This window comes from Monomorium pharaonis, chromosome 2 (assembly GCF_013373865.1).
Source record: "Monomorium pharaonis isolate MP-MQ-018 chromosome 2, ASM1337386v2, whole genome shotgun sequence".
Lineage (NCBI taxonomy): Eukaryota > Metazoa > Arthropoda > Insecta > Hymenoptera > Formicidae > Monomorium > Monomorium pharaonis.
This window is the reverse complement of record NC_050468.1, coordinates 29,357,618-29,379,736: the sequence shown is the minus strand read 5'-3', so window position 1 is coordinate 29,379,736 and position 22,119 is coordinate 29,357,618. Positions and strand designations below refer to the sequence as shown.

The following is a 22,119-nucleotide window of genomic DNA, read 5'->3' as shown; positions in this document are numbered from 1 at the left end:
ATTAATGCAAGTACAATGTTGATACTGCAATAGCATATATTATTGTATTGAGTATATCTGTAATTGGCAACCCGTAATAACATATCTTATTGAATATATTACTTTTTTTTCAGTGTATATTTGTTTTCTATAACAAAGTTTAACGTTTACTTCTTAATCCAATTTGCAGAGAGGAATCCAATTTTTCAAGAATAGCATAACGCTTATAGTAGTTTACAAATTAAAGATACGAAGGCCATATTTAAGTTCGTATATTTAGCGACGTTCGTTAAAAATATTTCAAGCGCCAGCCGATCGATCGGCAGGAATGACTCACGCAGTCGAGCATAATTGGCGAATTATGGGTGCACGTCAATACCGGTATGCCAGCTGCAGGCTTCGTTCTGGCGTGCGGGACATCGGGTTGCACAGTTTTCGCACGCAAAAATTGCGGTTCGCACTCGTAACGTTATTAGATCGTTAACGACAGACCGAACCGTGTCTTGTGACATGGGACGGCTATCTGGAAAACGCGAATTGGAGTCTGGGAATCGAATTGTGCGGAGTTCTAAATTTTCGCGTGATTTGACAGCTGTTGCAATTGACTGTGACACTGCAACGAGAACCGTTTAATTCCACGATTCGATACCGAGCTGCAATCCATTATTACAAAGTCTCGTCCGCATCGGGCTCGGCCCACCGATTTCACTTTAGAAGTCAAAATGACCGTACGATCGCCGTGGAATTTTCTTACAGCACATACACCATTATGCAGATTACTCCATCATGTCTGCAATACTTAATGCTACATTCTAGAAATTTAAGCAGAATGAAAAATCTTTATATGGATTTATAAAAGTTTTCGAGGTTGCAATAATTTGTAATTAGTTGACCAAAAATTTGTCAATTTAAATTTATGAGAGAAATTACATTTATCTAATATAATATTCATAGATTTATAGCTCTCGACAGAGATTAAAAGTGATTTAATATTCGTCAATACGATACGCATCGTCAAGGTTGACGACCACGGTTAATTTGCAAAAAAAGACAAATATTGAACCTAAAATTAACATAATTCCAAAAATATTTCCAAGAATGATTAAAGTACATTGAATTAATTTGGTTTCTTTCGAATAAATATTTTCTAAAATAATTATGTAATTTTCCAGAGAAGAAAGTCTTCAAAACTTTTTTTTTAATACAGGCTTTCATAAGATTTAAGAAATATAAATGTTTTTTCCTCATTCTTATTCAAATCACTCGGAAATAGAAGAGTAACTTGGCGAGTAACAAATATGATTTATAAATAGTAAATTATTCACTTCATAATTGTTTTATTGTTATGCAAGATTCTTCTCTCTCGGCTTATTCTTTTGTTATTTCTTATGTTCTTTCTTTTCATGACATTCACATAATTTTCATTTGTAAAAACATTGTTAATTATGTGTTAACAGTAACTATCAAAATATAGTAATTGCAGGGCACTTTGCACGGCACTCTCATGCTAGTCACACTTGATGCGCACTTTGTTTGCATGCGACAACAGAGTGACGTGAAAATATCGCATAATACATTCAACGCATGATCTCGTAAACGAGCGGAGACGAACGGCATAGAATTTCATCACTGATGGACAAATGCTGAACTTTGCCACGCACGATTGACAAGTACAAAATACACAGATGTAAGATGTATTTACCATCGCGACATCGCTCAATTCGGAGTTTATTTTATATCTATAAATAGTCGAAATAACTCAGAAATAAGAACTTTATTCTGATAGTGCGATAAAATCGAATTAATAGCTAATTAAAATGTAATGGACCAGCGATAAAAATATATAATTAAAATTCAATATGTACATTTTAAATGCATAAATCTCATAATCATATACGTATTATTAATAAATTGGAGGCATATCATTATTTTCCGTTATTTTCTTTACTTAATTTAGCGATTCTTATAATCGTACAATATATTTAATTCATATCAATACTCGTGCATTTACATCTCAATACAAAAATTATATTTGAATAAATTATATTTTAATTTAAATCAGTAAGAAAAGTTACAGCGAGAAATAATTGAAACTAAACGTCGCTGAAGAAACAATTATTGTTAATCAATATCGCAATAACGCGATAATAATTAACATTCTACGTCGCTTTGATTCCTCGAAATAATTAACTGGAGATCGTGAGAAAAACTTCGATAAATATCCTTCGGCTCAATACATTACGTTAATCGCAAAGTATGATAAATAATCACGCGAGATGATTGTTGCTAATTGTTTGAAAGAAATGATTGCGTTTCAGAAGATAACGACGTTATGGTACATAGAACGACTCGAGAATTGTCGCACGAATGGCACGAAGGCCACTGTCTGTAAACAGCACGCGGTATATAGCGAAGGATGAACACTGGCGTGTCAGGTAATTTTAAGAAATATTTAAGTTACAAAATAAACACATTCCAAATATTTTATTCCTTCGTAACGTCAAATTTTATTAACATTATCGAAAGTACGTGAATTGTCTGTCGTATACTGTCTGAATTTATTAGAACAGCAGATAGAATAAATAACGAAATAAAAATATTAGAACAAATATTAACAGAATAAATATTAACAAATATTTTATTAACAAATATTTATAGAATAAATATCCGTAGAACAAACATTGTTTATTTTATAATGCATTATAAATATTTCGTTAAAAATATGAGCTATTAAAGAATTTCGTGCAAATATTTTGTTTCTTCATAATGTTAAGTTTTAATATTATTTTAATTATTAAAATGCAAATATCAATTATACGCGCGAATCGTTAAATCAAGTGGTACAAGTAACGACCGAAAAGCAATGACATATCGATTACTTATTAATGATTTGGGAAATTTAGGAGATTTGTGATGAATGCGTTCGAAATGTTGTATGCGAGTAATACCGAATTTTAATTACATAATTTTAAACGGTCCATCGCATCTTGATCAGCCAAATCAATTATTGCCTAATATCGAAGTAAAGCTATTTTCGAAATTTTCAATTTATTTGTGTCACAAATATGCAATTGAGCGGCATCACGTTTAATTACAATCGTAATTGTAAGACTGTATTTTCATATTTCATATAAATATAGATTCAACGTTCACATACTGATAATTAAAACTTCGCCATTTGACGTTTACCCGCTAATTCGCGAGACATTGCGTGCATCAGACGTATCGCTCGTTGCAATCGTACCTTTTTTTTCATTACTCTTCTATCACAAGCTAACAAAGTGCTCGTTGCGTGCGATTAACGCCGGGAGTGCCGTGCTAAGTGCCGTGCTATTATCGTATTTTGATAATTAGTGTGATCACGTAATTAACAATGTTTTTGCGAGTAAATGCTACGTGAGTATCAGATGGAAACAAGAAACAACAGAAAAACAAGAGAGAGAAAAAAGAAGCCTGAAAAGGCGGTGTAGAGCACCCTGTGACTAATTTATTGTTTATACATGTTACTTATCATTTATCAAATTAATCATCTGTTTCCGTTTATTTGAATGAGTTCTTTTAAAAAAGAAATTTTCTACGGAAACTACAACAATTATTTCAATAAAAGTTTATTAAAAGAATTCAATATGCATTAATAATAATTATATTATTTTAAATATCCAATATTATTATGGGTATTGAATTATTTTTTTATTTAAAAATTTTCTCTTTTAATTTTATTTTATTTTAAAATATACATAAAAATAGATACGTAAAAATATTATGGTTATAAATATAATTTTTCTTAGATCCGATGGCTTGAAATGGATGGACTGACAATAAGAGAGATAAATATCTAACCCTGGGCTATAACCGTCCAATATATACCGTTAATACATTAAGAATGCACAATGGAACACGTATAAAATTCATGCAAAGAATAGAACTTATTGTTCTCAATATATAAAAATAAGATGCTGATATTTGTAAAAGATAAAATTTTTAATTTTTCAATTTTCTTTCCTTATAATGCTCATACATTACAAAAAATATAAACTAAAATAAGATATTTAAAATACATTTACTCTGTAAAAATAAATTAATGTCTATAAAATACAAAAATAGAGAAAAATTTGATAAAATGTGTAGATGTGTTATTTACTTTCTCTTCTTTTTCCTTTCCAGATATTTTTCATTTGTAACTTGAAGTTTACGTTTGGCTTCCCTACATTTTTTCTTTCAGGGTTAAATATTATGTATTATAATATAAAAAGCAATAAATTGCTGTACATAGCTTTAAATAAAAAAAATAAGTATTCCGTGAGTTTATATTCCAAAATTAATTTATTTAATAAAATATGCGCTAATTATTATAACTTATTTTTATTTTCATAGGATTAAGTTTATTGCAATCTTTCATCCGTATTTATTCCTAATTTGTCTCTTTTTTTCTATATACCTATAAATAACAAATGGTTTTTTATTATAAAACATAACATTTTTATAATAAGAATAGGTAAAATAGGAACAAGTAGAGTATTTGTTGATGTATTAGAATATTTAACCAAGCAAGTTATTAATGTGTTATTCACGGCCCCGCGTCGACTAAAGAGACTATAAAACTGGCTCTAATTCTTTCTTCTTTTTCACATTAGCGAGGAATTCAAGAACACCGCATATTCATGGCCGAGTGACTAAGCTTGTCCGAGTTTAGCCGCCTTTCTCCCGGCCATTTTGCTTCAACATTATTATTCGCCTAACTTTTTTCCAATACACCACCAATACATCACCATACAAGTAAGTTTAACGTAACAGCGTATTCCAGAGTTCGGTAATCGTAAAACAAAGGTCAATAATGATCGATAGCGTCACGTTTGAGATGAAACGATCACTTCACGCTTTCTATTCCCATATATACGAAGCAATCGCACGACTCAATTTGTGAAACTCATGTGAAATCATTTTTTTTTTTTTTTTTTTTTTTTTAAAGAAAACTTTCCTGTGCTTTGATACAAATCGAATAGAACGACTGCCTGGTTATATCATAATAAAAATTCATATCTAATTTAAAGCGTGTTGTAAAAAAATTAATGCTTGATTTAAATAAAAAAGTACTGTTACTTGCTAGAAAGAAATATTAAATATTAATATTAAAAGCTTATTAGACCGTTAAACTTTATTGTAGTTATAAAATTTATGTTTGAAAACACATGACATATCTTTAAATATAAGTGTTCGAAAAATTCACATAAGTAACATTTACGACGATTAATATGCACGTTTGATTTTATGTATACCTTTAATAATTAACGTTCGAGACGTGGTAGAAAATTGGCTTCTCTGTTTCTTCGGAGTAACTGTTCAAAGGTATTCCCCTTTTCGAATCACGAAGATACGTATTTTAAATGCGTGACCATTTTGAGCTATCGCGGCTCACGCCACGTTCTACATTATCTCCGGTGAAGAAACGATCCCGAACCTAAACCACAATGAATATGGATCATTCTTGTTCGATCTCCGCGGCGTGGAACGATCGCGAATACGCGGTCGTACAAGCGTAACGAAACGCTCGTGAATCCGATGCGCTCGACTTTAAGTGACTTTCTCGACGATAATCTACCGTATAATTATCGGCCTCGCCGTGTTAAAATCGCGCTTACCCACACAATTGCATCGCCGCTGCTTATTCGCATGGTAACATTCTTTATTTCAAGTTTATCAAACTCTATATATATATATATATATATACATATTACTCGACGGGCGCGTAATTACCCCGTGATTGTGGCACGCATTTATGTGCTTGGAAATTTTTCGTAGCGAGAAACTGGAAGAAACTCCGTGTCTTAATTCGCCAATTTCTGGCTTTCTCCATTTATGAGGAGCCGCCCAGACATGACGGTCTGACGATATTATTTTTTCTGCGACGGACGCATCGTTCGACGACGCGAATCAGAAATCGATTATCGAACGTCGCATCAAGCGATCCATTTTATATGAAATAACAATATAATTATCTTGCTGTTGAAAAAATGCTATGAAAATATCATATGAGATAGAAATTTCAAACTAAAAATATTATATTTCTTAATTATTATTTAACTTTTATGAGTACATAGTTGTACAACACAGTTAATAATACAATAATTAATGTAAATTTTATGTAAAATAACATCTAATTATCTTGTTCTTAAGAATATATGCTATAAAAAAAATTTTTTCTAATTATGAATTATTAAGTATGCTTGTATAACAGTTAATATAACATAATAATTAATATAAACTTAGTTATGTAAAAAAGATTTTAATTAATCATTAAATATTATTCTATTCAAACTGGAAAAACATGTTTTAATAATTATAATACAATAAATATTTGAACAAAATTTAAACATTTTTATTAATTTAGAGTTGATGTAATTACAAGTTAAATTCTATTTATAATATGTAATATATTTTTACTAAAAATTATATATATTTCTTCTCTCAAAATAATAAATATTAAGTGACAAATAGGTGTATCCATGGGATTTTTCGAGGGAGACGGAAGTTTTAATTCTGTTTTAATATACAGCAGAAATTAAAAAAAAAGCAACAAACGGAAATTCCAGAAATTACATAGTCATAATGAAGAGAAAACATTTTATGTAACATAAAACATATTACTCACAGTCAACAGTAAAATTGTATTCTATAATTAAAAGTGGAAAATAAATAATACATTTCAGGAGGGGAGAAGGGGTAAACCCCAACCCTCTTTTGATACGTCTGTGTAATAAATCAAAATGGTACAATATTGTATATGTCATATCAAATATAACTTTAATAAAATAAAGAGCGTATACATTTAATTTGATTAAAAGAAGGTAAAAACGAAGTAGAATTGTAATTTCGTGTGCGCAAAATCGCGAAGAACGTATAAAGTTTATATTCGGATCGTTATATGCGGTACATGACGAACGACCTACTATCTCATATTAATAATAATAATAACGAAATAAAACAATATCGCGTGTTAACGCGATAGGAGGCGGACGCCGCCGCCTAAAACTCCTAATTACTCCGGCAAAAAAAAGTTTCATAAACGCAGTGAGGTGGGCGTGGTGCATTGTTCTACGGAGTACGGCCCGGTTGATGCCTCTCCCGACGAACGAAACGAACGAGGAAGCGTACCAGATGGCACATATCACGTATGCCGGCCACACACACGCATAATATATATTTTTACACGCCTCGTAACACGATTAACCACTCCCGGAGCGGAATTCGCGTCCGCGCGGGTGACATCACCGCGTTTATTATCACTATAAGCACGAAAGCTCGCGAATTACTCATTGCTTCGGTGAAAACGCTGGAGGAGAAAACCTCTCTCTCTCTCTCTCTTGCTGTCGCGGAATGCACGGCTATTATTATTCAGAGGATGTTGAGCGCATTCTAAATAAACATCCGCGGCCAAGTCGCAGAGAGACGGAAGTCGTTAATAGAATATTCCCGATAAAGCTCGACGCTGGAGACAGCCGGAATGATATAACGATAAGGGTGACGTAAGAACATAAGTCGTGGAGGACTGGACGGTGACATTCTAATTTGACGTCGGCTCTCGAATCAATCGGAGAATCCCTCTCACACGTGGAATTTTAACGTGGTATAATTTCGAATGGCGAATGACGCGTGTTCAGTCCAGTCGACTATCTTCTTCTCTTCGATCTGCCGCGTTCTACTATTTTGAGAAAAATGTATAGGTTTTTCCAAAATACAGTTATAACTCACTTTAGAGCTCACGATTAAGTAATCAAATTATTTGGATTGTTCGTAACCTTACTGCAGTAAGAAAAATTTAGACTGTTTTTTGTAATTAATCAATTTAATATTTTAATTAGTGTTTTACTTAAGTAAAAATTATCTTTGCTTCTAACTGAATATCGACGAAACTAATTGAGAGACCAGTACAGCTTAAAAATCTTTGAAATAGCTAAAATAGTTAATTGCAATTTTTAGTTAATACACACAGAAGAAAAGAATATTGTTATTGTGACAATATCTTTAGTTTCAAAAGGAAAATCTTGAACTCAGATTATATTAAATAAAAAAATTTACTTGAATGAAGATTCATTTTAAGATTTTATACAGTTTAATCAAGAAAATGATATTCTTGTTATTTAAGAAAATAATTTTTTTGAATGGAGAAGAAAAAATGTTGGATAGAAAGTACTGTATGTTCAAAGATTATAATTTTCTTAGAATAAAACTATCAAAATAATTATATTATATTCTTGAAATAACAATTATAATATTGAAATAAGACTATAATATTGTTGAAATTCAAGATTTTCAAATTCTTCTAAGAAGATTATATATTGTTGCGTATATGTGAAACAATGAACGCGTTCATATGAGGATATGAGTATATAAGAGTTAATTTTTTTTTTCTGTGCAGGGTTAATTTGAAAGAAATAAACGTAAAATTAGGGTTACGAGCAATTCAAATAATTCGATTACTTAATCGTGGGTCCCAAAGTGAGTTATAATCGTATTTAGGGAAAACTATTTTTTTCCCCAGAGTATCTCTCCCTTGAAAAAGTAACGGAAGCTCAGAGAAAATAAATTTTTCGCACGAGTCGGTGCGAAATTGGAATATCGACTTGTGCCGTTACTTCAGCAGCTCTTCTACGACACGGGGCGTAACACTTCAGTTACAAGAAACGAGGAAATCGCGATCGGCCCGCGATAACCGGCCAATTCGCGGAAGTCGCGCCCCGTCGTTGTCGTCGTCGTCGTCGTCGTCGTCGTCAGGTTGCGCGGGTCAGTGCCACTCGAGAGAGGAACCGAGTTTACGATACTCTTGGATACTCTAAGCGTACCCAACGTTAACCGCTCTCGGAAAAGGTGAGGTCGTCGACCTCCCCCCCTGGGGGAGATAGAGGAGGGGAGGGCGCATGCATGTCGCGTCCTAGGACGAGAAATGCCTTTCAGCTGTTAAAATCCTTCAAACGAGAGACTATACCCCGCTCGCTCGTATTTTTAGCGCCCGCGCGCGCCCGGTGACACGTCGTCGCCACGCGGGGAGTCCAATTTTCAAGAGCGTCATCTCCGTCGCGCCCGTTCCCATCCGCTCGTTCACGGGTTATCGAGCTCTCTCGATGCAATTCCGTTCGGTTATTCCCTCCGGATTCCTTGTCGACGGAGGGGGGGGGGAAAGAAGTCAAATTCATCCTCGACGACGCGAGGAATGTGCTCTTCTCGCCATACGAATGTCGCGACGCCGCGAGCGAGTGTGCTCGTCGCACGTTACACTAAAATTGGGACCCGCTGCTGGCGTCATAAGCGTAAAAAGCACGAGGATGAGGCCTCGCCTCTCTGCATGCGCGCGGCTGGGTTTTGTTTTCGTTCGTAATGCCCCTTAGTGCGATTATATCCGGCTCCGTTAACGCCCGGACGATGAAAGCGTTAACGACGTCCGTCTCGAAGCGGTGGAATTCAAATTGCTTTCGACGGCTCAATAAAACCAAGGACCATCTGTGCGATATACTCTTTCTTTAACCGAAATACGTGTAGAACTTGGCAGTTGCTCTACAACTCTTGTTTCATTAAATCGTCTTTAATTGAAATGTCGAGGCGCGTCAACTCTTCTGAATGATAGATGATTGAAAATAGATCGTATCTGCGGACCTCGGAGACGTAATATGCAATGTAGTTAGCCTAACATTACACTGTCCGTTTAACTTCAAATGGACCGTAATTGTCTCGAAGGAGATTACAACTTGTTTAAGGATGTCTTAACCTCTACAATAGCAGCTCGAAATTTAAAAAACTGAAGGCTCTTCTTTAAGTTTATTCTTTTTCTTTCAAAAATTTTAGTCGTGAATACCCGAAACTGCAAAAAAGAAAACAACAAACAAAAATTTTGCTGCAGTTTTAAGCAGATAACTTTTAAACGAGCAAAGCCCAACGTAGATCAATTTTAATCTCGGTTTAACTCACTCTTTATACTTTTCTCATTTTTAGAACTGGAATAAGATAACAAGTTAAACCGAGATTAAAGTTAATCTACGTTGGTAGAAACGGACTTAAGTGGATGACAATAACCTTCGTGTGACTTGAATTTATTAGTATATGTAAAATTTTAATCCGTATATAATATATTTAATACTACTTTCTTATTAAATTTGCAAATAAGCACTATAAAACGCGATTTTACACAAGAATGAAGAGAGAGAGAGAGAGAGAGAGAGAGAGAGAGAGAGAAAATTAAATAACTTTTAAACCAACAAGAGAATTAAGCTCAAATTTTACACAGATACTAAAAATTAATAATAAAACAATCCATCAAGTTAAAAAATTTTTGATAATATATATTTCGGAACGTGATACATAAGTCCTCGAGATTAAGATGCCGAGATACGAAATGAAACTTTCCTTCCGACAAAAGTCCGGTTATCAATTCGCCAATAAAATTCAAGATTTTATTAAGATGGTGTATATACGCAAGGATTTTTCGCACCGTAATCTCGCCTTTGGTAATAAAACCGAGGCGGTTGTAATGAAGAGACCGTTGCTAAGAGAGATAATACACGCTTTTGAACCGGTGTACGTGCGAAGGCAGTCCCGAAAGGAGGTGCGCGATATCGGGATATTAAGACGGACGATCCTCCGGGTGATTCACCCGGGTGGGTCTGCGGTTAAAGCCGCTCCGATGAGGACGGCGATCTGCTGCGAACGCTGTGGTGGTAGCAGCGATTCTCATGCGACGAAACGCGCGGGACAATTTCCGTGGCGATCTCGCGGCGGAACAACGAGGCGGATCGGCGCTTTTTCGGCTGCGAAAGAAAGAAAGAAAAAAAAAAAAAAAAAACGAGATCGGTCCCGCCACACTCGGCTGCAGCATCAACGTTGGATTCGGGCCCTGGAGAGAGGGAGGAAAAGGGTCGAGAGAGATACCTCTCTCGGTTGTGGCCTTCGACCGATCTTTTTGAGGACGAGGTTCGCCGCGCCGTCAGACCGGTCGTGTACGCGCGGCGCGCCGGTGTGCGTGGAGAAAATAATCACCACCGATATTTCGTTCGGCCTCGCGCGGCGGCGCACCGACCACCGGCGTCCATTAACCATCTCGCTCGCGTCTCGATTCTTTGAACCTCTCGTACCGATCGTAATTTACTTCTCCTTACTTCCTCTCTATGTTTCCCTTTTTTTTCCTAGATAGTGAGATATCACCTCTCGCGAACGTATTATAATAATGAAAATGAAAGAGAGAGAGAGAGAGAGAGAGAGAGAGAGAGAGAGAGAGAGAGAGAAAACCTCGGAAATTGTAATTGCGAGCTCAGCTGAGAAACATAAAAGACTGTGCCATCTCACGGAGGACAATTAACGCTAATTAAGCTTAGAATTGATCGAGCTATCTTTAATAAATCGGAATGAGGGGCAGGGGAGGAAAGAAGGTGAGATACGCGCTGATAAGGCAAAGGACCTAGTGTAACCCAAATTTCACCTTTCGATTGTCTTGTGAATGGATACCCCCTCCCTTTTTTCCTTCCTCCTTGCCTCTCCCTCGCCCTCCCGTTCCCCAACGAATCCTCTCAAGACGAAGAAACGCTCCAGGCGTTTCGCTTCAGTAACCGCGGTCTTGGTTCAGCTCCTCCCGGATTCCTTTGTTTAATGCCTTATTGCGATCTTTTAACGCCGTTGCACTGTTGCCATGCGCCGCCGCGCTGAGAGGAGCCCGAGCCGCGCCGCGTCTCTGTGCTCCGGAGGTTTCAATTAGCCGAAATTAAACGGAACCGGTTTCGCGAACCGTTTATTACCGACTCGGGAAACCGAAGTGGTAATCCGCTGATAAAAATAAAGCCCCGAAATTCGGATTTAGCGCACGTCCTTCCCTCCCCTCACCCCGACAACGGCTGTCGACCACCTTGAATCACCTATGACGTCAGAGAACAATCACGAAGTAATTTTTATAATTTATAAATAAATTTTTTGACCTGTCGATTGAATACTGGAGGATCTGTGGAATTCTGTTATGTTAATTTTTATTAATGCTTAATGTTAATTTGACTGAATTTTCTAACTTAATTTCTTCAGTTCAAGTATTTATAAGAATTAAGTTGAAAAATTTATTCAAATTTACAACTTTTTTCTCAGTGTATGGTGAGGTAATTTCGGGAACCGCAATTAGATTGTAAAATTTTGCTTCCGTCGTCATATTTTTATATTAGAGGCAGAATTCCACAGATCCTCCAGTATTCAATCGACAGGTCAAAAAATTTATTTATAAATTATATCGACAACTAAATACTTTTTATTTTCGCAAATTTAAATCATAAAATTAAAACAATCTTTTCGTTTTTAACGTCAAAATCGATAACCAAAAGTTTTATCATTTTAATAAAATGTATAATATAATTACTCAAAAAAATAATCTTGCAACTTCAAAAAATGATATATGTATAAAAATTAGCTGAGGTAGATAAATGATTAGCAAATACTGTAATATGTATATATCTATTACACTTAATCAATCCGACAGAAGCAGAATTTACGAGTTCTACACGTGATAACCAAAATTCTTGCAGATACAAAAATTAGCGATACATTTTGTGACATCAAGAAATCTTTCTATGCATATATCAGCGAAAAATTTGTTTGGGTGCTATAAATTAATAAACTCCGTGACAGGACACGCCACGATATCCATCCACGAGACAGATTGCGCAAATACGTCCCGGTGTCTAAGCAGATGCGGCTCACGTACCGAACCGGTTGTGCCGTCATCGTGGATTTAAACGCCGCCGCGTGTGTGATTCAGAACGTTATTTAAAATACGAGGGAGCGGAGCATGTCGGGGGTTGTGTGCGGGTATGTGTGCGGTCGTGTCAACCATGCGTCAGAGCGTGACGGAATCTCCGACATATATTTCTCCTCCGGGATGCTGCGTGACCGTCGCTCATCCGCGCCGTCGTCGCGCTTTTCTTTCTCCTCCTCCCTACGGCCGGCTTCCGAGAAACGTCGTTGAAATCAATTTTAAGCGCGCCGCGTACGACATGTACGAATTACCGAGGCGCGAGGATGAGAAACCGCGCGGCTCGCGCGCGCGCGCGCGAACTCGCTTTCCCGAATAATAACAATTATGGGAACGTAAGACGGAGATCCTTAATGCTGCGCACGTTGCATTTTTTCTCTCTCCGCCGAAGTTTTCACCCGTGTATAGGTATTGGCCTTTACGCTTCTGGCATCAGCGCGAAGCGAGAAGGGATCGGGCACGTTCCACCATCGGCTGTCACTTATGTACCACGGATCCCCAACTATTTATTAGCCGAGGGACCGAGACGTATATGCGACGCGTGCCTTTCGTCTATCGGGTAATGAATAATTGAAGATCCGGGTGAATTAGGGACTTGAGTCAACATAAATCGACATAAGTGGTTAACTGTTATTTACACTTGTCAGAGATTTTGAGATATTTACCACTTGTCATGTAATTTTGAATCAAATAGATATTAAAAGTATAATTAAGGAATTAACCGAGATCGTTAAAAATAACTATTTTTATATTTTTATTATTTCTAATGATTTATGATTATAAAAAAATCGGACCGATACTTAATTTAAAGGAGAATTTTCACTCTTGGTACTATTTTTATATTTACTGCGCTAAGAAAAATTTCCAGAGACTAATAATCAGATATCAGATATCTTATTAAAAAATGACAAACAGATATTTAGATCGGACAAAATCCGACTACGTGGGAATGAAATCATCGAAATGTCCAAAAATAAACGAAAAATAAATATCTATCCATCACTTTTTAAACGGATAATCTACTCGTATGTTTATGACATATTGATAATTTCATTCCAAATAAAATATGGTCGAATTTTTATCTAATCTAAATAATCGTAAATATTTGTTTGTTATTTTTGTTTGTTACTTTTCGAAATTTGATCGGACAGTTTTCTCAGTTTTTTATTAACTTTTTTAAATATTAAAACTATAAATAATATATTTATTCTTTGATATTGAATGCTTTTTACAAGTTTGATTAAATATCCAAAAAATTTTTGGTAATTATTTGCAAAATCTGTATGAGTGTGTGAAAAAAATTCATTTGTTGTTACTGTAGTTTAAAATGCATAAATTATCAAAAAATTTTAACAATTCTTAATTTATATAAATGTACGACTTGTTTCAGTTACATTAAACTTAAAAATTGATAACGGTAAAGTTCAAAAAAATACTACTTTTTTGCCGGAAAAAGTACACAATTTTAAAAAATCCTGTGAATCGCGTTTAAAAGTTAGTAAACAATTTATACGTTAATAAAAACTTTTGCAAGTCTCCTATCTTTAATCTGTTTTCTCCTTCAAGATTTAAAAAATATCTAAAAAATAATTGATTCTTGGAAAAACCCAGAGAGAATACCTCTTTAAATTAATAAATAATTTTACTCGAAACTAAATTCGTGAAAAGTCTTTCGTTTTCACAGCTTTACGATGTAAAACCATCGCTGCTGTTCGATGTTGCTATCGAGGAAAAAAGAAGTCGGCCTCAAGAATTTCGCCGCGGCAAAGATAAACGTAAGGTTTCCGACCGTTCTTTGTTGCGGCCGAGTGTAACGCGGTCTCTCCACCGGGGAAATTGTGCGAGAGGCATGGGATTTACGTAATTTTCGAATTCCTTGCGCGAAAAGCGCGAAAGAAAGATTACGTCGGCGCGGCGGATGGCGACGATAATCGCGCACTTCCTAACGGGGAGGCATATTTTCGCGGACGGTACGGTAGTTTCGCGAGAGGGGAGAGATTTCCGGACTCCTTTCGATGAGCGTGCACACGGTGGCAGCGTACCGTTGCCGCTGGGAAAACGTCTGTCGCGCGACGACAATGCCGGACCGACCAATGTCGATCGCTCGATTACTTTGTATTGTGTTCTTCCTCTCCTTCTGGAGACGGAGAGTCGAATCGCGTCGCCTTATACGCGCGTTTAGTCGCGATTTCTATGCGCATCACGCGTACAAAAGCAATCACATGATGATGTCGATGCCCGTAATCGATAAGTACTAATTCCAAAGAGATATCGGACGCGACGATGCCTTCTCGAAGATGGTCGGCTTTCTTATTAAACAAGAGACCTAATTAAGCAAAACAACGCAATTCGATGATAAAAGATTAGTAGCTACGTTCGTTTAGCAATCTTTGTAAAATCATTAAAAAATTGTTATTTATTGCATCATTAATATCATTCTGTTATTCTACCATTTAAAAAACTTAGCTGTTTCCCAATTAAATTTCAGTATAAAATTTCAATGCTTAATTCTATAAAAACAAAAGTTAATAATTACAATTTTTTGGAAATTTTACAAGGATTTTTGTATATTTAGTAGCAATTTCAGAAAATGACGTTTTGATGAAATGGTTTTTAAAAAAAAGAAAAACCAATATCAATATATGGATTAAGAGTACTTAATTTATTTCAAGTTACATACTTTTAACGTGTATCGCTCAGACGTGAATAATAGATTAACGACGAAGTTAATTTACTTTGACTCAAGTCCCTGATTCACCCGGATCTTCAATTATTCATTAGCCAGTAAAAGTAATAATTAATTACACCGAAAGAACGAATTTTAAAGTACCTGAAATTTTAACTAGCTACAGATCTGATAGTAATTTGGTTGGACCATTAAAATAATTGTGTCAGGGTGCTCAAGCATAATAATAAATAATCCAAAAAGTTTTGATATTCTAGCAATCAACTTGAGTGTCTCATTATTTTGTATCTTGCACAATTTTTAGATTATCAGCAAACTGTTTTTTCAATGTACAATTTAATTCTGAATAATTTTACAAGTATTTTTGCTATCCAGTAGAGTTTTTCAAAACTCTCTCTTTTCTAAATATAGATCTAAAGCTAGAGACTAGATAGATTTTTCCTTTCCTATCCACTATTCTTTATTCGCCTGGCAGTCAATCGACTGCCAAGTGATCCGCGACTTACCAGGGAGAATTTATACGAAGGCAATCGACCGGACTCCTAATATTCTCCTCGAGGCCCTCCTTCTTAGAGGCACTATGAATCACTGTGAATCACTGAGTCACCAACTGAGACGCGAGACGCAGGGCTCAGACGCGAAAAATCAATCCAAGGGAAAACGTCCCGAGGAACAGGCGACGGGAGAAAGAGAGAGAGAGAGACGGCCGACCGTGCAGACGGATGACGAGCGAGTGAGAGAATGATCGTCGATGGTGCCGCCAGGCTTGCCGATCGGTCTGACTTGCCCGAGGACGAAGGAAAAGGCGAGTATCGCGACTCCGCGTTACATTCGACAGACCTCCCTACGATGCCGCCAGAGGCAAGGAAAAAAAAACATGAGATGCAGCAGATAGCAAAATGAAGACAGTCTTCGAGACAGTGCCTCGCATTAAGGCGAAGATGATAATTCAATTACGAGTTCGTATCGCGAAATAAAATACGTAGGAAAAAGACTTCTTCACTTTACTGCTTTTATCCGGTTGGAGATGGTACTTGGAAAAATGTCGTTTGCAATAAGCATCAAATAGCATCAAGTCCACGTGATTTAATGTACCTTTCATGAAAACTTTACTCGAAATATATATATATTGTCCCAGATATATCGCTCTCATTTGCCGTAACAATGACCTAACTCAAGAAATAAAATTTTCCAGGTAATAATATTTTGAATATTTTAAATTAAAATTTTGTAATATCTTTTAAACACAATTTTAGCGTAACAATTTAGTTCGATATTGTAGAGGAATTAATTTATAAAAATATTAATATACATATCTATATGTATATATAAATATCTTTATTCTTCTATAATATAGTAATAATAAAATACGGATAATAATGGTCTACACAGAAATAATAAAAGTATGATTAGCTTTGTCTTAATCTATTGAATTCTCATCAGAATTCTTTTTTTTACAGGTAACTAAAAAAAGATTTTTTTAATTATATTGTTGTCACAGCAAGAGTGAATATTATTTTCTTTCAGTTGTGGATTTTTTGAATAATTTTGAGTTGAAGAATATTGAAAATATTAAGGCACTTTGCTCATTCGTAATTCATAGATGACAACAATGCCTATTTTATTTTAAAATAAAAACTCAAAATTTACAAAATATATAATATATATGAAATTCTCAGGATTAGATAGTAATTAATCATTAAGTTAAAAGTTAAATAAAATAGTTTAAAAGTTAATAATTTTTAAATTAATTTGACTACTTAGGCTCTAATAATTCAAATAATACACTGAATTAAAAAAAAATTTTTTTAATTAAATCTAATTTAAAAAATTTAATTTAATAATATATTTTAATTTAATAATATATAATTTAATAAATAATATAATAAATAATAAAATACTGCTTCTTAAAATTAGCTTTTATTTTAACTTAATTTAATGTTAACGCAACTTTCAACCGAGCTATTTTTTGTTCATATAATATTTAATGTAACTAAATTAATTTTATGAGCCATTAACCCCAACTTGATTTAGTTAAGAAAAGATCATCTTACCCAACTCTCAGAATATGCCTCATATATTGTACATGTAATAGATATTCTCGTTAAAGTATATTTATGCAAGTGACCGTGTCATTATAACTGCTAATATCATTCACTTTTAAACACTTAGATCTAAATGCTATTAACATTTTTTCTCTTAAAATAAAAAATCTTGTGTCAGCTACATTTATATAAAATTATGATAATTTTTTCTTCACCTTCTCAGCTGTTTCTTTCTCTTCTCATTTTTGCACATTTGCACTCGTTATAGAACAAAAAAAAAATCTATTGCGAAAAAGAATCGATTGCTGAATTTTCGTATAGAAAGTTCGTATAAAAAATTCGTTAAAATCGTATTTCTTAAACACATCACACTATCTCATCTTAATTCTCATCTCGATTTTTCGTAAATTTCGTGCAAAATCATCATCAAAGAGATTGATCAATTGGCAGGAAGGCGCGTCGTGCAAAACGCTACACAAATTTTGTGTCTCGTCTGTCCGGGAAACCGAGGAAACAGAGCATAACAAGTAAAGGCCACGAATATAAAGAGAGAGGAACTGAAAAAGAGAGAGAAAGAGAGAGAGAGAGAGAGAGAGAGAGAGAGAGAGAGAGAGAGAGAGTGGGAGGGAGGAAGGGAGAGAGGAAAAAGGAGAGAGACTGGATTACAAAGAGATTCGTCTTTTCTAGCACAAATTCCCCGACGAAACGACATCGCGTTTCCCCTACTTTCTCGAGTATCGCAGTATCGCTGACGCGAAATGATTCGACTTAGATTTCCTGCGAGAGTGCACGCTTTTATCGTATAAAGTACATCGTATCGATCAACGTACGTCGAATACTTGTACTTATCGAGCAATGTTCAATGGATTTTCTCCTCGTTATTCCTCAATAAGAAGTTCCCCTCGCACGAAATCCCACACTCCACTTCGCGGTTTCCTCAAGAGTTTACTCGCAAAAATTTATTGCGATTTACGAAAGCGACTCATAGCTTCTTAAGTTTTATAAAGTACAGACAGTAATTACTTGCGCTTTGAATAATGTCTTAATTTTGTTTCGAACGTTTTTTTCGTACTTCAAAGACCGCGAGAAAATTAACTCATGCCTGAGGCATTTCAGTACTTTTAAACCTTTAACTCGCTTAATCCTGGAATGCTAATGTAGACGTAAATTTTACGTACAACCTTATATGTATTCCTTCCATCTACTTTAACCAATCCTAATAAGCGCCGTTTCTGAAGTCCAACTATGCAGGAAAGGGTTTAACCCCGCCACGTTAAAGTTAATAATTAGATTATTCATGTCTCTATATTTTATAAATATTTTGTAAATAAAAGTGTAAAACGAATGAAAATTTTGAATTACATTAATTAGAAGTCGTCTATTTCCTCGGACATTAAATTTTCTTATCAACATCAATACTGTATGCCATTCAATAGCGATACCATTATAAAATTAGTGTTACTTTTTTTCGATCAGTCACATTAAATTGAATAACCAGGTAGACATTCCAATAAACAATATTATCTTGAATGCGATAAAATCGAAGGAAGGAAAGAGAATTCAAGCTTTGTTTCGAATGTCGTTGCACAACATTGTTTACTACAAAAGTAATTGACTTAATAATTTTTATTAAGGTAGTTTTATCACATAGAATTGGATTTTGTAAACGCCTAAAAAGGGCTTATTTGAATTTTATATGTGTGTGCTTTTTTTAAATATTACAAGCCTGTTAAAAACGTGGCAAATCGATTGGCGTTAGGCGTCAGAAAGATTTGTAACCATAATTTGCATAACAGTCAAATATTGTACTCAAAAATTTATATCTATTTTTTATTCCAAAATTCATTCAAACGTTGAGTTACAAACGCTCGTTGCTCAAAATATAACCGCAGCTACACTGTATTAGTGAAAATTTTCAGATCTAACAACTTAGATTAATTTTTTAAATCAAAGTGACCAGTAACTTAAATTTTTTTAATACCTACTTTGTAAATTTGTAAATCGTTTAAAGAAAAAACACATTGGAAAGTTTTTACAAAATCTCAGGTACATAAGTTAAAAAAATATAAAATAAAGATTCACAAGGACCTGTGTCTTACATACGTCAATGATCAATAACTTGTATTTAATTTAAGCCTTTAAAAGTGCAACATGCGATGTCCCTGAGCGCACGAAATTTTTTCACGCACTCGCAAATTAACTTTAAACCTTTCCCATTCCAAAACAGTAACAGCCTCAACATTTTGGCATTAAAATTTTCGTTTTAAAAGGACCTCAAGAATCTACCATAAACGAATGATACGGTAGATTCTGGGACACCCTGTAATTAGATTTAAAAAAAACTGGAATTTATTTCAGGATTTTCATTTGACGATATAACTACCTTCATTACCGAGTCAACTGAAAATATGCTCTACTCACAGGGATCCTGTTGCACCTGCCGGTAGACGCGGAGCGCCGCGGTTCTCTGGTCCACGTGGTCCCACAATCCGTCGCAGGCGATTATGAGAAAGTCCTCGGTGCCGTCCAGAGTTATGCATCGAACCTCGGGCTCGCCGCTGATGTACGGTTTGTACGGGACGTCACCTGGAAAAAAAGGAGAAAAATAAGAAAAAAAAAAGGAAAACGAAAGAGCCGACCGCTCCGCCGCGCCGTTAAGAGGCACGCGCTCGGTTTAAAGGAGGCTTACTAGGCGCGAACGCGAAAAGCGGAAAGGAATGTTCAGCTCCGAAAGTACGCGATTAAGATTGGAGGCGCGCGGAGAGCAACTGTTACGGGCTTTACCCGTCGGTGAAGCCCGTAATTCAAGATATTTTACACGTGAAAAACACGCCACGCGGCGCGCAATTAAGTATAATTAACTGTTTAATGATTAGCGCGGCTAATTTAAATAACGACGCCGCTGCAACAACGCCGCGCTTCCGGTTATTATGGGATCTGAACGCCGCTTTTTCTTCCATACCATCCTCGCGAAGCCGCGCGAGGAGCTTGGAGCGTACATACGCACACGATGTTATTACACGCGCGTGCACGCGCGCATCACACGCGTAACACACGGAGAAACGTGTATTTGCATCACGCAACCGCATCGGTTATCTCATTCGTCCTAGCGCAAATTAATTTTTACAAATTCGTAACGAGCCCTACGGAGGTTTTCATTTAGGAGACCGCGTTGTTAGCGATAATTAATTTCGGTTAATTAAATTCTCCATGATAACGACGCCGAGTCATTAAAAGCCGGGCTTGCTTAATTCGCGCGCGTGCGGTTGATACAATCGGCTCTCGTATTTCGACGCAACTCGAGGAGGAACAGGGCAATAAAGTATCGCGACAAAAATCTTTTCCCTTATTTTTCCTTTTATTATGTTTTTTGTTTTATAGATCGCGCAAGATCATCTCGATCCCCGGAGAGCGTCGGAGAGTCAACGCGCTCAATGGATGTTCGATACGTTCGCGTCAAGACGCCCTACGTACAAAGCGTCGAAAGGCAAGCGGGAACAGGAGAGAAGTAGTCTTTTAATTATTCCGGACATGCGATTGTGCGAGCCACACTCGGTGGAGCGCACCCGGAGCGTAACTGCACGTAGTATTGTGTCAGCGGGCGAACGGAACCAACAGGATACCCGACACGCGGCCAGAATTTTTTTTCCCCTCTCACTCTCTCTCTCTCTCTCTCTCTCTCTCTCTCTCTCTCTCTCTCTCTCTTTCTCTTCTCGTTCACCTTTACAGGGCCTACGCGCCTTGATCCGTAGTTGGGCACGGGCTCACCCGTGGGCTCGCCCGGGCGTTCCTTACTTGGCGACAAGCCCGTTTTTCGATGCGACACCACGATCCGCCGAAGAGGTCTGCGAGCAGCGAGGGACTGATTGTGCTCGCGGATCGGGAATATTTGATATATCGAATGACTGACTTTAATTCCCCCGACGCGAGAGAGCTCGCGTCGATTACGTCAATCCGAAAGTAGCGTATCCGACAAATACGCACGCGGCGCGATTACTTCCGTCTGATGTGGCGTGGTAATTCGAAAACAACACCGTTCTCGATTATACTCATTGTCTGCAGTTGCAAATCGCATTTTCGACGACGTGCGCGGAATCGAGATTTCACAGACCGTGAAAAGCGAAAAAGTTTCCGTACGATATACCGGGGAGGAAAAAATGGAAATAGAAGAGGAAAAACATTTCCGTTATATAAAGCATTCAGTGCAGCAGATTTAAAACACTTTCTCAAAAATTAGGCTAATTAATTCAAATTCGAATTGATTAATTTCAAATTTTATTATTTTCAAGATTTATAAATTTAGATTTATTGTAAGAAAATTATAAAAAAATATTTTTAGAAAAATTAATTGGATTTATAGGCAATCCAGAAGCAGTTAAAGGTTTAAATTTTCTTCTGAAATTTTTTATTTATTTCTCCTTTTTAATTGTAAAATGCAACTTTACTTTGACTTAAAGTAAATCTTTTATTGCATGTAAAATATTATTTCCGCCTCGTTAAGGTCATAAGTAATTTCTGGAATTTGTAATAGTTACAGTTTTTTGATAGTATCTGATACATAAGAATAATTTTATATACATAAAATTTTTAATAAAAAAAGCAGAATATACAATTTAAACAAATAAAGACAATAGATA

At 35.8% G+C, this 22,119-nt stretch overlaps 1 protein-coding gene across 3 annotated transcripts in view; it reads right to left on the bottom strand.

The window, feature by feature from the left end:
- LOC105836662 (serine-rich adhesin for platelets) overlaps positions 1 to 22,119 on the bottom strand; it is a 65,135-nt gene that overhangs the window by 35,301 nt on the left and 7,715 nt on the right. For all 3 annotated transcript variants that reach the window (XM_012680851.3, XM_012680852.3, XM_036283074.1), the window contains exon 7: positions 19,904 to 20,068. In XM_012680851.3, coding sequence (XP_012536305.1) covers positions 19,904 to 20,068 — 165 coding nt within the window. The remainder of the gene's footprint in view (positions 1 to 19,903; positions 20,069 to 22,119) is intronic.